At 40.6% G+C, this 15,330-nt stretch overlaps 1 protein-coding gene across 3 annotated transcripts in view; it reads right to left on the bottom strand.

Moving 5' to 3' along the window:
- Positions 1–15,330, bottom strand: part of si:ch211-266g18.10 (titin) — a 48,736-nt gene continuing 33,406 nt past the window's right edge. For 2 of the 3 annotated variants that reach the window (XM_042107591.1, XM_042107600.1), the window contains 25 exons: positions 15,180–15,218; positions 14,940–14,981; positions 14,717–14,758; positions 14,544–14,585; positions 14,361–14,405; positions 14,170–14,208; positions 13,909–13,950; positions 13,686–13,727; positions 13,517–13,558; positions 13,357–13,398; positions 13,131–13,172; positions 12,128–12,175; positions 9,698–9,745; positions 9,492–9,533; positions 9,339–9,386; positions 7,998–8,039; positions 7,462–7,503; positions 7,295–7,342; positions 6,690–6,737; positions 6,328–6,369; positions 5,222–5,269; positions 5,048–5,092; positions 4,908–4,961; positions 4,759–4,797; positions 1–4,636 (listed from right to left, as the gene is read on the bottom strand). In XM_042107591.1, the coding sequence (XP_041963525.1) occupies positions 4,551–4,636; positions 4,759–4,797; positions 4,908–4,961; positions 5,048–5,092; positions 5,222–5,269; positions 6,328–6,369; positions 6,690–6,737; positions 7,295–7,342; positions 7,462–7,503; positions 7,998–8,039; positions 9,339–9,386; positions 9,492–9,533; positions 9,698–9,745; positions 12,128–12,175; positions 13,131–13,172; positions 13,357–13,398; positions 13,517–13,558; positions 13,686–13,727; positions 13,909–13,950; positions 14,170–14,208; positions 14,361–14,405; positions 14,544–14,585; positions 14,717–14,758; positions 14,940–14,981; positions 15,180–15,218 (1,139 nt within the window). In that variant the 3' untranslated portion in view covers positions 1–4,550. The remainder of the gene's footprint in view (positions 4,637–4,758; positions 4,798–4,907; positions 4,962–5,047; positions 5,093–5,221; positions 5,270–6,327; positions 6,370–6,689; positions 6,738–7,294; positions 7,343–7,461; positions 7,504–7,997; positions 8,040–9,338; positions 9,387–9,491; positions 9,534–9,697; positions 9,746–12,127; positions 12,176–13,130; positions 13,173–13,356; positions 13,399–13,516; positions 13,559–13,685; positions 13,728–13,908; positions 13,951–14,169; positions 14,209–14,360; positions 14,406–14,543; positions 14,586–14,716; positions 14,759–14,939; positions 14,982–15,179; positions 15,219–15,330) is intronic. The other variant, XM_042107584.1, reaches the window with a different exon arrangement.

The following is a 15,330-nucleotide window of genomic DNA, read 5'->3' as shown; positions in this document are numbered from 1 at the left end:
ATTTTCACTACAGAGACATTTATTAGACATATCTGACAGATTTCTAAATAGCCATAACTCTACTAATGAGTTAAATCAACAACATTACTCAGTATTAAATATGATGTGAAGTTCTGATTCTTGCTTTTCAAAGGGGGAGTCAAATACATGAGTTTACATGAAGTGGGGAGGCAACTAGCCCCATTGCAACAGGCAGGTCCAAGCTGGCATATAAACAGGCAGGTCCAAGCTGGCATATAAAGTGCAATAATTACAACTGATGAAACCCGATTGAATTTGAATTTAGACAGTATGGCACTTGTAGGACAATTATTGAAGTGACCATAAGCCTTACCACAAATCTTGTACTTGCTATTGCAACATGCAGGCTACATGCACTGTCTATCACACCAGTATAAATCAATCTTTACGTGTAAGGAGATCTTGCTAAATGATCTTCCGAAATGTGAAGATCTGAAGGAGGGATGTACAATAATCATCCTTATTGTACATACAATAATCATCCTTATTGTACATATTGTATGTACTTATAAGACATACGGTTGCAATCGGAGTATACTGAATTTGTATGCAACATACAGTACAATGCCAAAACATTTTGACTAAGCTAAATGCCCAAAGAAAAACTATGGGCACCAATGGTACAGTATCTCAGTGGATCTAAATATTGTAATATTATATTTTATTATAATATGGCAAATATTTCACACAAAAGGATACAAGAATCAGAATCATTAAAATGCTGAACACTAATCCCTGGATTATTCTCTGTAAATCGCTGCAAACAGTAATTATACACATTACTCCAGTTTAAACACACCTGATTCTAGTAATACTTTAACTCAGTTGGCTAGCACGTTTAAAAGCACAAAATTATCACACCATGCAGTTGGTTAGGCCACTTGTTCAAATACTCCAAGTAGCCTGCCATGATCATTTAAAATCGTACATCAGTAGTGTGTCTAAACTGGCACAAAAGCCATAAAATAAGTAAGCACGGTTGTTGAAAAACATGCTCCTATGTATAATCAGACTTTCCATGACAACATAAGATATGCTTTTTTCATACATTTCAGACATAGTACGAGACCATTCAGTTGACCACTGGTCAGAAAGTTAGCACAACATTCAGTATAGCGCTATCAACATGCTCATCCTTCAAGTGTCTGCATGACATAATGTCTCGACAGAGTGATCTTGGCCTTGGCCTGTCCCCACTTAGTCTTAATAATACATCAACAACACTAAACATTATTGTAACATCACAACCATAATGTTTTCACTCTATTAATTTGATATTCACAAAATGTGTAAATGACCGTTATAACAATAAACAAGATAGTGTAGTCTAACCGTATGATAACAATAAACAAGATAGTGTAGTCTAACCGTATGATAACAATAAACAAGATAGTGTAGTCTAAGTGTAGTTTAACCGTATGATAACAATAAACAAGATAGTGTAGTCTAACCGTATGATAACAACAAGATAGTGTAGCCTAGTCTAACATCAGACCATTTTTTCTCGGTATTTCATCCAGTAGGCTACTGTGAGCAAATACTCTGTTGAGGCGATGTAAACAAATCCGTCTGAACGTTTTCTCATACAGTTGTGTAAACATATCCGTCTGAACGTTTTCTCATACAGTTGTGTAAACAAAATCTGTAAAGATTAACATTGAGGGCTACAACAAGGACATTGTCATGGCATCAACGGTTTGGTGTCGCTTATGCACAGATATTCACCATATGGACATCCAGCTCTCTAGCACTCTTTGTTTCACTTGCATTGATTTATGAGTTCAAAATGCATTTTGCATGTTGATGTCCTCTGTATGTTTAAGTGATCAAAGACATGTAAGTTAGCTAGTTTCACGCCAGGGGAATACTCAGATACACATAGACTGTGATGGTATGTCCTGTACGCCCACCATGTCACGGCCGTCAAAATGCTATCCTGAATCTGTTGAAAACCACAAACCGTTAGCATTACCGTGTCATATTTTGCTAGCAGCCATGTTTGTTTTTGCCTTTGTTTGTGGACGCACAGCACAGGTCCGATATGGGCTGTGTCAGGATGACACATTCGCTCTGGACATGAGCAGTCATGACCTGGCAAACACCATTTAATGATTATGTCCTTATAAGAATGAATACAAAAACAGAAATGAATTTAAAAAGAAAAAAAGATTTAAAAAATATATATAAAGAGTCAAATTGACCTGACCAGTGATTTGCACTATCATAAGTGGCTGTCTCAATGTAGGCTAATACATTCACTGTATGGTCCCTGTTATTTGATACCTTGTATGCCTACATGCCCTCTAAAATCTCACAATACTGTGTTGTTATTGGGTGGGCAACTACCAAAAGCAAATGACTGCATCATCAGTATGCTGTAACAGTGTATTGTCTAAATCAGTGGTTCCCAAATAGGCCTCTTCCGACAACAGAGAATCGGCTCCATTCTGGTTCATGGTCCAGATGTTGAATTATATTTTTAATTAGATGTTGAGCATTTTGACCAAAAATAAATCGGTTTGGAAGCTAACAAGTTGGGTTAGGGGCTGGAACTGAAAAGTAGTTCATTCATTATTTCTTGTCATTGTCAAAGGGTGACCTGCCATGGAAAGTTTGGGAGCCACTGGTTTACGCTACGGTGCGGCACAGGGACACAGGAAGAGTGAACAGAGTTCGCATTTCATGCTCTAATTCTATAAAGCGCTATTGTGCTCACAATGTGACCTCATTTAATTGTCACCTCATTTGCTTTGTAGAATAGAGTAAAATAGAAAGAATGAAAATAACTAAATACTTCTTAGATTTGATGGATTAAATTAATTATGACTTTTGTTCTCATTGAAAAACAAAAACAAACAAACAAAAAAAGCAAAAAAGAATATAGGCTATATATCTCAATGTTAGGCCCATTGGTTATCTCCATAATTAGGCCATTGAGACCAAACATTACTTGAATTGAAAGTATTTTCTTGTTGGCTAATAAAATCTCAACATTAGCAAAATCATCAAATCTAGCTTTGAGATATGTCCTTGGAAAAAGGCAAAATAGTATATTCTGAACAGGACTCCTTATAAGATATTATAAAAATAAAAAGTATAATATATAAAATATTGATATCATAATTAAGTATTTCTATTTCTTTCTTACATATGCAACTTTACAATTAAAAATGTGTTATAATGTGCTTAAAAATGTGTTTTAATGTGTTTTAAAATGTTTACCGGTATATTAGTTCTAGATGACATTTGGTCTGTGGGTTTGAAAAAAAAGACTTTACTCCCCCAGACCTGGTTTCTACCACATGCTGCGCATTCCTAGAGTTTTTTTTACAAGAAATATATCAGTCCTATCTGTTAAATTTCAGATTTCTTAAATTGTTGCATCAGTTGCAATTTGAAAAAAAAAAAATATGAATCATGAAACAGGAAGTTTGTGCAGCTTAACCAACAAGGTCAGAAATATGGCCTTGATATTATTATGTGATGAAATGAGTTGTTTTGCTGCCTCCTTATTTTCAAAGGCTCAAGATACTATACTCAAAAAAAAAAACATTGCTTGTGTTTACAAAAAAGAAAAAACAATGACCTCAGAAACGTGTGAATTTGTTAAATATAACTTCAAGTCGATTGAAACTCTGTGAGGACAAAAGAAAGGAAATTAAAAAAAAAAACAATATCAAAAAAAGAAAACCTCATTCTGACAGCTAATATAATGGAATGCTTTGAATCAGCACCCTATCAAAATGAGGAGCATGTCGACAGTTATCCTATCGTTAGATGTTGACATAAGACTTCTTAATCTGTGTAGACACAGACATACTGTTATATATACACCCACAAAGGGGTGGTCAGGTAGTAATAATATGGTGGTCGATAGACACCTACGGTAGCTCTTTCGCAGTCATAGCGTCACCCTCTCCTGGTCTGAGCGGGAATGAGCAGTGGACGCAGAAAGGGGCCCCTGGATCACGCAGCTTTGCTCTTTTGCTGCTCGTTCAGATCCCTCAACTTCAATGTTTCCAACTTTTGTTAGTGTTTTCAAAATTGCTTAAACATTTTATGACTAAATGTTGCACAGCACAAAAACTAATATAGCTACATGTGCAGACTTACGTTGAAACTATTTAGCCATTGTCAAGACACATGTCATGATTCAAGTAAGACATGGCTAAGGCTTTTATTTAAACATTAAGGACATCCTGACCTCTACTGTAACAACTAAACAAACGCTTTTCTAATATACTAAAACAATTAATGTTTAAGATCTTTACAACACTAAGGAAAAAGATGGTCTCTCCTGCTTCCGTGGTCTGTTAAAAGCATACTGAGGCATACAAACAAAACTGTTACCACCATTTGTCATTAGCAGTTTTGCTGAAGGACACCAGCCGTCGTGTTAGACGTGTCGTACCAGTGGTTGCTATCGCACAGCCCAGTCCAGCGATAAAGGTAATCATGTGACTTGACGCTCCACCAAGCTACTTCCACAAGTCCCGAGACCTCCATGGTCATCCGTGGATGGGGTAGTCTCACAATTGCGGTGGCGAGAAAGGGAAGAACGGGTAGTGCGTGTCGTCTTCGTCCACAAAGAAGCACTGGAAGTAAGGGATGTCGTCTGGATTTGGACAAACACCAGAGAAAAGCGTCAGACACATACAGTATGTACCCAGTTTCAGCCTGGCCTAAGCTGCACATAGGGAAAACAAATGATTGATATATCTCTCCACACGTGCTTACCCTCCTCCTCCACTCCAAGGCCGTCTAGTGTGGCTGGTTCTAGGGATAATCGCACATTGTTATTTAATAATCAATCATAAAGTAAATAATTATTTATGCAAATGAAACCACAACATTGATTTACATAGGAAGACATAAACAAATCTCACCTTCCTTTGTAAGTGCTGGTACAACAGCTTCTACTGGTGCCTCGGGCTCTGTTGCGCAACATCAAGCCCATGTTAGAATTTATAACTGAAAATAGGTCTGGTATTACTTCATTCATTGAAGACATAACAAATACAGCATGAGATACCTTTCTTTGTGGGTTTAGCCTTCTTTGGAATCTCCACTTCTGAAACACAGAGGAAAGTACAGTAAAGTGACACAACTGTCAGAATTCAGATCAGATTGACCAAAATGATATTACTGTAGTACTGAATGTGCCATTGAACATATTGTTATTCGTATACAGTAAATATACCTTTAACCACTGGTATATGTTTTGGTTTTTCTTTCAGCACCACTGGTTCTATGTGAGGAGACAGAGTTTTGTCAAAGAAACTCACACACTAAGTAAGTTTGTTACGCATACAGTAATTTCCTGTGTATTAGCCGCATTGTGTATAAGCCGCAGGGCAGTGTTTTATGCAAGTTAAAGAAACAAAACCATATTAATACCATATTAACTGCCCCCGTGTATTAACCTCATAGCTGAAGAAATTTAGCAAAATCACTGTATAAGCTGCAGCTAATAGTTGGGAAATGACGGTATGTGGGATGGCTATAATAGGATGTGATACAGTTTAAGTTAGGCCTATATTCCAAAGCATATGATTTTCTTAAATTTAAATGTCATTTTTTAACAATAGCATTCCTTTTATTTTATTAAGTATCTATTTAGCCATCTATTTAAGACATGCTGATTTTTTAGAAAACAGAGTGTTTAGTATGCTAGTTCCAGTATCCTATGCTTATGAGACCTTTGGATTTTGAGGCATGTAGTTTGTATGTACAAGTTTAGCCTGGATTTAAATTCAAGCTCGTGCAGTTGTTAACATTCATTAAAACTCTGTCACTAGGACATACGTTTTGCTCCAAAACATAAAGCAATTCAACACAAAATATCTTCTCTCACTCACTCACTCACTTAGTCACTCACTCACTCACTCACTCACACACACACACTCACTCACTCACTCACTTAGTCACTCACTCACTCAATCACACACACACACACACACACACACACACACACACACATTAGCGTGAGCACAAGATGCCAAGCGCTCTGCCACTGTCAGTCACTTTACCGCTACTGCGAAAGCCACTGGCGATGTCTCTCATTATAAACTAATGTCTGCTTTTGCTGTAAGATGTGACAGAAGGTAAGACAAGAGAGCAGTCACTAGAATGACGCTCCAGATCTTAGCAGTCTTGCCTTGAGTGCCTTTACTGAATGTTGTCTACGCAAGCCAATGGCTACACTGCGACACAACAATATGTCAATTTAGCTGAGAAACAACATTTGTTTAGGCATGTCTTGCTACATCTTTAACAAGCACACATTATTGTATTTTTGCAAAATACCTTTTTTGGCTGGTTTAGCTTTCTCCATAATAACTTTGCGTTCTAAGTTAAACAGGAAAAAAGTATATATAGTTGCTATATATAGTTGCTGTGAAAACACATTCAATTCAAAGCTTATTTTGAATAACATCGCTGGATATCAAGACATTGACATTAACTGAGTACCAAGTGATTTCCAGTCAGTACATATGCCAGCATGTGATACCAGATAAAGGCCTTCAATAAACATGCATCGTCTGGAAAGAGACATGCTTGGGTGGGTACTTAATGTAGTTGACAAGCAACTGGTTATTTCCACCAGGAGTGATCACCAGTGTATCTTAGGATGCATTAATGTGTTATTCAAATCAAAGATTTTTTACCTCTCTTTGGTGGTGTTGCTTTTGTAATATTTTTCAGAGAATCAAATTCTATTCGGAAATAAACAAGATACGAATAACTATTTCAGCAACCGAGATAACCGCTCAAAGTGTCTGACATTCTTTTTTGGAGAGGGAACATTCCATTCTTTTACATGTTTGTATCGAACGATTGATAACTTCTGCAACAGTGAACATCACTCTTGTGTAGGGATGAAAACAGCACTGGGAAAAAGGATGAGTAATGGATGCACCTGATGTCACCTGTAGTGTCGTCAATATTTATAACCACTTCGTTCTGGCTTAGTCAGCTTTTTATGGGGTAACTGATGGTTTCATCAGTAATTCATTTAGGCTAAGTTAACTAAAGGTATAGACTTGATTCAAACAACAGTTTTACTTTGCCTAATTGCCTTAATGTGGTAGAACTGACATTTTTAGCAGTAATTTATTCAAGTTAAGGAGACATGTTTTCTCATCCTGAAGCTGAGGAGGAGATGTTATTTCTAGCCTGCCCCTTTTCCATAGATGAAATGAACTACTAGTTTCAAAGAATCCCACTAATATGTAATTAGATAGAAAGGGGGGAAACTCATTTATCTGGTTACCTTTCTTGCTTGGTTCAGGTTTTGCTTTTTCCTTTGGAGCCTCGGGTTCTGTCAAAGGCAGAACATGTCATGTGGATTTTGGCAGTGTTTTCAAACTCTACAGTACGTTGCATCCACACATTTCCATGTAGCCGTTCGGAGAAACAGCAGCAGCCTTGCTTACTTACCCTTCTTTGCCGGTTGGATTTTCTCCTTTGAAACCTCAGCTTCTACAGGCCAACAGACAACAGACAAAACTAGTATGGTAAAAATATTTGATTGGCAGTAAATAACAGCGGAAGCGACATACTGGGAGTCCTTAAAGTGTTTGAAAGACCTTTTACTCTGGTGTTTTGAGTTTTGAACATCATTTGAATCACAAGTAATGCAAGTTGTGGTAGTGATCTCTACATCAGGAGAAAAGGGTGGAATGTCCGCACACTTGCGTAAGCTCGAAACGTTACACACTGGTGAAAGTTATTAAAAACTCCTGATGGGAGCAAGTGTGCAGACATTCCACCCTTTTTTCCTTTTGATAGCCTAGCACTTTTTGTCCAGCACCTGCCTTGGATGTGCACACCAACAAACTACTTTTCATAGTAATCTCTACATTGCCTGCTGACTTCAGAGATTGGGACATCTCAACACAGTGCTGTAGTTCATGTGCTATGTCACAGTTGACAGATCAGATCCAGTTTAATTAAAGCTGTCTGAATAGACCCACCTTTCCTAGCTGGTTTGGCCTTCTCCTTGGGTGGTGCTGGTTCTGAATGAGATAGAACATTTAATGAGATGAGGAAATGTAAATCAATTGACTGTTGACACAGACTGACACAGACACACACACACACACACACACACACACACACACACACACACGCTGAATCAGATAAATAAACACAACAAACAAACAAACAAAACAAATACTAAGACCCATGGGAGGAAATGACACGGGAGGGAATGACACCGGTTTGGCAGGGGTATAGCATTTGTAACACTACCTCATCTCCTTGGCAGGGGTATAGCATTTATAACACCACCTCATCTCCTTGGCAGGGGTATAGCATTTGTAACACTACCTCATCTCCTTGGCAGGGGTATAGCATTTGTAACACTACCTCATCTCCTTGGCAGGGGTATAGCATTTATAACACTACCTCATCTCCTTGGCAGGGGTATAGCATTTGTAACACTACCTCATCTCCTTGGCAGGGGTATAGCATTTGTAACACTACCTCATCTCCTTGGCAGGGGTATAGCATTTATAACACCACCTCATCTCCTTGGCAGGGGTATAGCATTTATAACACCACCTCATCTCCTTGGCAGGGGTATAGCATTTATAACACCACCTCATCTCCTTGGCAGGGGTATAGCATTTGTAACACTACCTCATCTCCTTGGCAGGGGTATAGCATTTATAACACCACCTCATCTCCTTGGCAGGGGTATAGCATTTATAACACCACCTCATCTCCTTGGCAGGGGTATAGCATTTATAACACTACCTCATCTCCTTGGCAGGGGTATAGCATTTGTAACACTACCTCATCTCCTTGGCAGGGGTATAGCATTTGTAACACTACCTCATCTCCTTGGCAGGGGTATAGCATTTATAACACTACCTCATCTCCTTGGCAGGGGTATAGCATTTATAACACCACCTCATCTCCTTGGCAGGGGTATAGCATTTATAACACTACCTCATCTCCTTGGCAGGGGTATAGCATTTGTAACACTACCTCATCTCCTTGGCAGGGGTATAGCATTTGTAACACTACCTCATCTCCTTGGCAGGGGTATAGCATTTATAACACTACCTCATCTCCTTGGCAGGGGTATAGCATTTATAACACTACCTCATCTCCTTGGCAGGGGTATAGCATTTATAACACTACCTCATCTCCTTGGCAGGGGTATAGCATTTATAACACCACCTCATCTCCTTGGTTAGTCAACTCACCTACTGCTACTGTGGGGTAACTAGCGGTTATTAGGAGAAAGCACATCACTGATACATTTAAGAATGAAAAGAAAAAGCTTTGAGATATATCCAAGTTGTTACCTTTTACTGCTGGGGCAGGCTTGACTATCGCCTTTGGAACTTCTTGGTCTATGTTGTATGTCAGATTGCAGATCAGAAATGAGACATTAAAAATGTTAGTTATTTCGTTATTAGTAAATATAATCATGTAATTATAAAGCTAATAGGAGCTACCTTTCTTAGCAGGTTTAGCCTTCTCCTTTGGCAACTCAGGTTCTGAGGTAAATAAAAAAGGTAAAAAAAACCCCAAAACTATTAGCCCTACCTGTCCTGTGATTCATAACTTACTATAAGTACATTACATCTACTATTTTAAGTGAATAAAACCATGTCTCCTTTTCCTTTGCAAAAGCCTTAGGGGAACGTTAAAAATGTGTTACCTTTCGCTGGTGGATCTGGCTTAGCTCTCACTTTTGGAACTTCAGCTTCTGCATAGGTTTCAAGGTGGGGCATTAGTGAAAAACTTGTGAAACTTGTGAAAAGCTGAACATAGTGATTTGCTGATTTGCAGATTTGCTGTTATTGACTACCCAGAACCCAGAGGCAGCCTGTAGCTGTTATTGACTACCCAGAACCCAGAGGCAGCCTGCAGCTGCAGCTGTTATTGACTCCCCAGAACCCAGAGGCAGCCTGCAGCTGTTATTGACTCCCCAGAGCCCAGAGGCAGCCTGCAGCTGCAGCTGTTATTGACTCCCCAGAACCCAGAGGCAGCCTGCAGCTGTTATTGACTCCCCAGAACCCAGAGGCAGCCTGCAGCTGCAGCTGTTATTGACTCCCCAGAGCCCAGAGGCAGCCTGCAGCTGCAGCTGTTATTGACTCCCCAGAGCCCAGAGGCAGCCTGCAGCTGTTATTGACTCCCCAGAACCCAGAGGCAGCTGCAGCTGTTATTGACTCCCCAGAACCCAGAGGCAGCCTGCAGCTGTTATTGACTCCCCAGAGCCCAGAGGCAGCCTGCAGCTGCAGCTGTTATTGACTCCCCAGAACCCAGAGGCAGCCTGCAGCTGTTATTGACTCCCCAGAGCCCAGAGGCAGCCTGCAGCTGCAGCTGTCCCATACTCCCCAGAGCCCAGAGGCAGCCTGCAGCTGTAGCTGTCCCATACTGCCCAGAGCCCAGAGGCAGCCTGCAGCTGTTATTGACTCCCCAGAGCCCAGAGGCAGCCTGCAGCTGTAGCTGTTATTGACTCCCCAGAACCCAGAGGCAGCCTGCAGCTGCAGCTGTCCCATACTGCCCAGAGCCCAGAGGCAGCCTGCAGCTGCAGCTGTTATTGACTCCCCAGAGCCCAGAGGCAGCTGTAGCTGTTATTGACTCCCCAGAGCCCAGAGGCAGCCTGCAGCTGCAGCTGTTATTGACTCCCCAGAACCCAGAGGCAGCCGTCAGCTGCAGCTGTCCCATACTGCCCAGAGCCCAGAGGCAGCCGGCAGCTGCAGCTGTCCCATACTGCCCAGAGCCCAGAGGCAGCTGCAGCTGCAGCTGTCCCATACTCCCCAGAGCCCAGAGGCAGCCGGCAGCTGCAGCTGTCCCATACTGCCCAGAGCCCAGAGGCAGCCGGCAGCTGCAGCTGTCCCATACTCCCCAGAGCCCAGAGGCAGCTGCAGCTGCAGCTGTCCCATACTCCCCAGAACCCAGAGGCAGCTGCAGCTGTCCCATACTGTCCCATACTGCCCAGAACCCAGAGGCAGCCGGCAGCTGCAGCTGTCCCATACTGCCCAGAACCCAGAGGCAGCTGCAGCTGTCCCATACTGTCCCATACTGCCCCATACTGTCCCATACTTCCATAGCTGTCCCATACTGCCATACTGTCCCATACTGCCCCATACTGTCCCATACTGTCCCATACTGCCATACTGTCCCATACTGCCATACTGTCCCATACTGCCCCATACTGTCCCATACTGTCCCATACTGCCATACTGTCCCATACTGTCCCATACTGCCATACTGTCCCATACTGTCCCATACTGCCCCATACTGTCCCATACTGTCCCATACTGCCATACTGTCCCATACTGTCCCATACTGCCATACTGTCCCATACTGTCCCATACTGCCATACTGTCCCATACTGTCCCATACTCCCATACTGTCCCATACTCCCATACTCCCATACTGTCCCATACTCCCATACTCCCATACTCCCATACTGTCCCATACTCCCATACTCCCATACTGTCCCATACTCCCATACTCCCATACTCCCATACTGTCCCATACTCCCATACTCCCATACTGTCCCATACTTCCATACTTCAGCAATGGTGGACGGAAGAAACGCTAGATAGCACCTCCCCTTCCAAGATTCAGAAAACACTCCAAGAGTTTGTTGTTGTCCAAATGTTGTGGACAAAGTACATTCAATGTGTGTTTGAGGTAATTTGCCTGGACTGGACTGACTTTTAGTTGGGGATATGAGTACTTGAGTATCAGATTGCCATAGTTTTGAAATGGGTGGGTAGCTTTAGGAATTTTGTCTTATACTAAGTAGTGTCAAAATGTAAAACTATGTAATGAACTAAGGTAATTGTGAGTGAGATATCCTTCTTAGCGCGCTTGGCCTTCTCTTTGGAAGGCTCTGGCTCTGAATCAAACAAGAAATTGGGCAGAAATGGAAAGAAAGCTTTTGTGTTTAGATGTGTTCGATGTCCGATACCTTTATCATTGTACCTATTTATCTCACCACAATCTTCACCAATAGTTATTGAAGATCATACCTTTTTTTTACTATTTGTTACTTTTCATTTCATTTCATAATACGATGCCATTCATAGTTTCCCATGTAATAGCATTCATATTTCTGTATGAAGGATGGTACCTTTCTTTCCTGGTGCAGGTTTGGCTTTCTCCTTTGGAATCTCGGGTTCTGCATGGGCCAAGAAAAATAATGCCATTAGTGCTGTTTCCTATGAACTAAATGATCAGAGACAGTAGCAGGTTTGGGTAGGGATGCCGTGCAATTGAAGACATCTCATGAGTTCCTTCGGCTCCTGAGTTTGCCTGAGATAAGCAAGCAGAAGAGTTAGTTATTAGGCGAGGTCTCTGGCCAGGGTCCTTAAAACACCTTGAAGGGATCGTGCAGGAGTCAGCTGCGGAATCCATCCATACACCCCCCCATTCCATACCCAGGGGATACAGGAAGTGTGAGGGGAGGTGATGGGCTTAGCGTGAGTTAGTGCCACTGGCAATGAGGAGAGCTGAATTGGGAAATGATAGCTTAGGCCGAAAGATCTACCAGGAAGACTTATGATTTATGTCACCCGTTCATTCATGACCACTAGACAATAAGTGGCTCGTGCTCGTCTTTAAAGTGTTGTGTCTTATTCACCTCTCTGCTGCTTTCAGGCCACAAACTCTGACCTACATTGTGCTCTGCATCCTATTCAGGATTAAACTGTCAACTCTATCTCCGTCTACAAAACCTTATTGAGTATTGAGCAGGACAAATGTCTTGCATGACCTCCAAAACACACGTTTAGGAGCTGGTCATAAAATGGAACACACCTAGGTTTTAATGCATTTAAAGCTCATATGCAACTGTGCACCTCTTACGATTGGTTTGCCTTTCTCCTTATGAACGTCAGGTTTTGCATGGGACAGAAAATAATGGTTTTTGAAAATGTTAGCAGCAACAGTTTATAAATAGGTGAAAAGCTGCGCTGAATAGCATTACTCGTTTCTGAAAATGTTAGCAGCAACAGTTTATAAATAGGTGAAAAGCTGCGCTGAATAGCATTACTCATTTCTGAAAATGTTAGCAGCAACGGTTAGTGGCGGCTCATGAAGTTTGCTGTTCTAAGCTCAAGCCACAGCACCGATACCTTTCTTGGCTGGTTTGGCCTTCTCCTTTGGAGGTTCAGGCTCTGAGTGAGACATGAAAAAGAAAGTATTTTTATGGTGATTTTTACTCTAAAAACCCACATGAATGTGTCAATGTCACACTATTTTTAGTGTTGTCTGTCATTAATTTAGTTTAATAATTTATTAATCTGAAAAGTCAGAAATAGAGTTAGGCTATACAGCCTACGGCTATCTATTGAAGTGTACCTTTTAAAGCTGGCTTGGCTTTCACCTTTGGAACCTCAGGTTCTGCGTTGGGCAAAACATAATGGATGATTATGCCCTAATTTAAATGGCGGGCAAAGTACTCTCTCAACAAGCAATGTTGTCATGCTTGAACTACAGCTACTATGAGGCATGTGTGCACCTTTTATGACTAGTTTGACTTTCTCCTTTGGAACCTCAGGTTCTGCATTGGACAAGAATAATTTAGATTAACCACTAAACTGAAGACATTAGTGTTATATTGGTGTACTGTAATTGCCAGTTAGAGGTAGCTTTTATTTTTAAACCTAATTATCTGTCAGCACTGATACCTTTCTTGGCTGGTTTGGCCTTCTCCTTTGGAGGTTCAGACTCTGAGTGAGACATGAAAAACAGAGATTCCTGATGTTCTAGAGTAATGTTTTTTGTAAAAATGTTAACAAAGATATACATCTTTTAGTGTCCTACATGGTTTAAGTGCAATTGTCTGTATAATAACAAACTGATTTAATAGATAATATGAGCTTTTGTCATATTATGATCTGGTAGAGATACCTTTCGGAGCTGGTTTGGCCTTCTCCTTGGAAGGTTGAGGCTCTGAAGAAGGTATGCAAAAGAGTGTTTCTCCCATATTCAACGGTACTGAGAACTGTGTTGAAACTTTTATGAAAACCTTGTCACAATTGCTACACTGATTTTAGTGTTGTTCATCATCAGATTTTAGAGTAGTTGTCTGTATAATCATAAAATGATTTTAAGGTTAACTATTCCTATGGCAGGCAAGTTAGGCTTTATGGTCATTCCATTGAAGTGTACCTTTTAAGGGCTTAGTTTCCTTCTTTGGAACCTCAGGTTCTGATAAAAATGAATGACACTAATACTGTTATTTCTGAGATAATCAGGGACTGTGGGGGTGTTTGGTTAGGGGTGTAATACAAATTAAGGCATTAGAACATGTAGCGCATAAGCATTTAAAGCACATCAAGAATGAATGCATGAATATGCACCTTTTACGACTGGTTTAGCTTTCTCCTCAGGAACTTCAGGTTCTGCTTTAGACAAAAGATAACTTAGGTTAAATGCTAAACTGAAGAGAGTTTGTGTTATATTGAAAAATATTAGCAGAGGCAGTTAGTGGTGGCTCATTAAAATTTGCTGGTCTGAACTTAATTATCTGCAAACACCGATACCTTTCTTGGCTGGTTTGGCTTTCTCCTTTGGAGGTTCAGGTTCTGCATTGGACAAGGGTAATTGAGGTTAACCACTACACTTAAGACATTAGTGTTATATTGGTGTTGTTGACAGTTAGAGGTGGCTCATAAAATGTGTGGTTTTAAACGTTATTATCTGCCAGTACCAATACCTTTCTTAGCTGGTTTGGCCTTCTCCTTTGGAGGTTCAGGCTCTGAGTGAGACATGAAAAACAGAGTTTTCCGATGCTCTACTACTATATTTTACTATGTAGAACTGTTTTTAAAAGATACACGACTTTTAGTATTCTAAGTGGCTTTAATTGATTTGGATAAGACGAAACTGATTTGTGATAATAATTTGCTGCTGAAAACATAAGTATATAGTAGAGATACCTTTCTGGGCTGGTTTGGCCTTCTCCTTGGGAGGTTCTGGCTCTGAAGAAGGTATAAAAAAGAATGTTTCTCTCTTGTTCAGCTCCAATGAGAGCTGTTAAAACCGGTTTCAATGCTATACTGATTTTAGTGTTTATCATGATTTTAGAGTAATTGTCTGAACAATCAGAAATGGATTTGAAGGGTCACTATTCTTGTGGCAGACAAGTTAGGCTTTATGGCCATTCTATTGAAATGTACCTTTTAATGGCTTTGGTTTCTCCTTTGGAACCTCAGGTTCTGCATTGGGCATAATTGATAAAAAAAACAATAAATAAAGAGACTGACTGTTATTTATGAAATATCTTCACAGAGGCAGTGAGGGTGTTGGTTAGGGGTGTATTCCAAATTA

The sequence above is a fragment of the Alosa sapidissima genome, chromosome 1, assembly GCF_018492685.1.
Source record: "Alosa sapidissima isolate fAloSap1 chromosome 1, fAloSap1.pri, whole genome shotgun sequence".
Lineage (NCBI taxonomy): Eukaryota > Metazoa > Chordata > Actinopteri > Clupeiformes > Clupeidae > Alosa > Alosa sapidissima.
The sequence above is the reverse complement of the archived record's forward strand: the minus strand, read 5'-3'. Positions and strand labels throughout refer to the sequence as shown.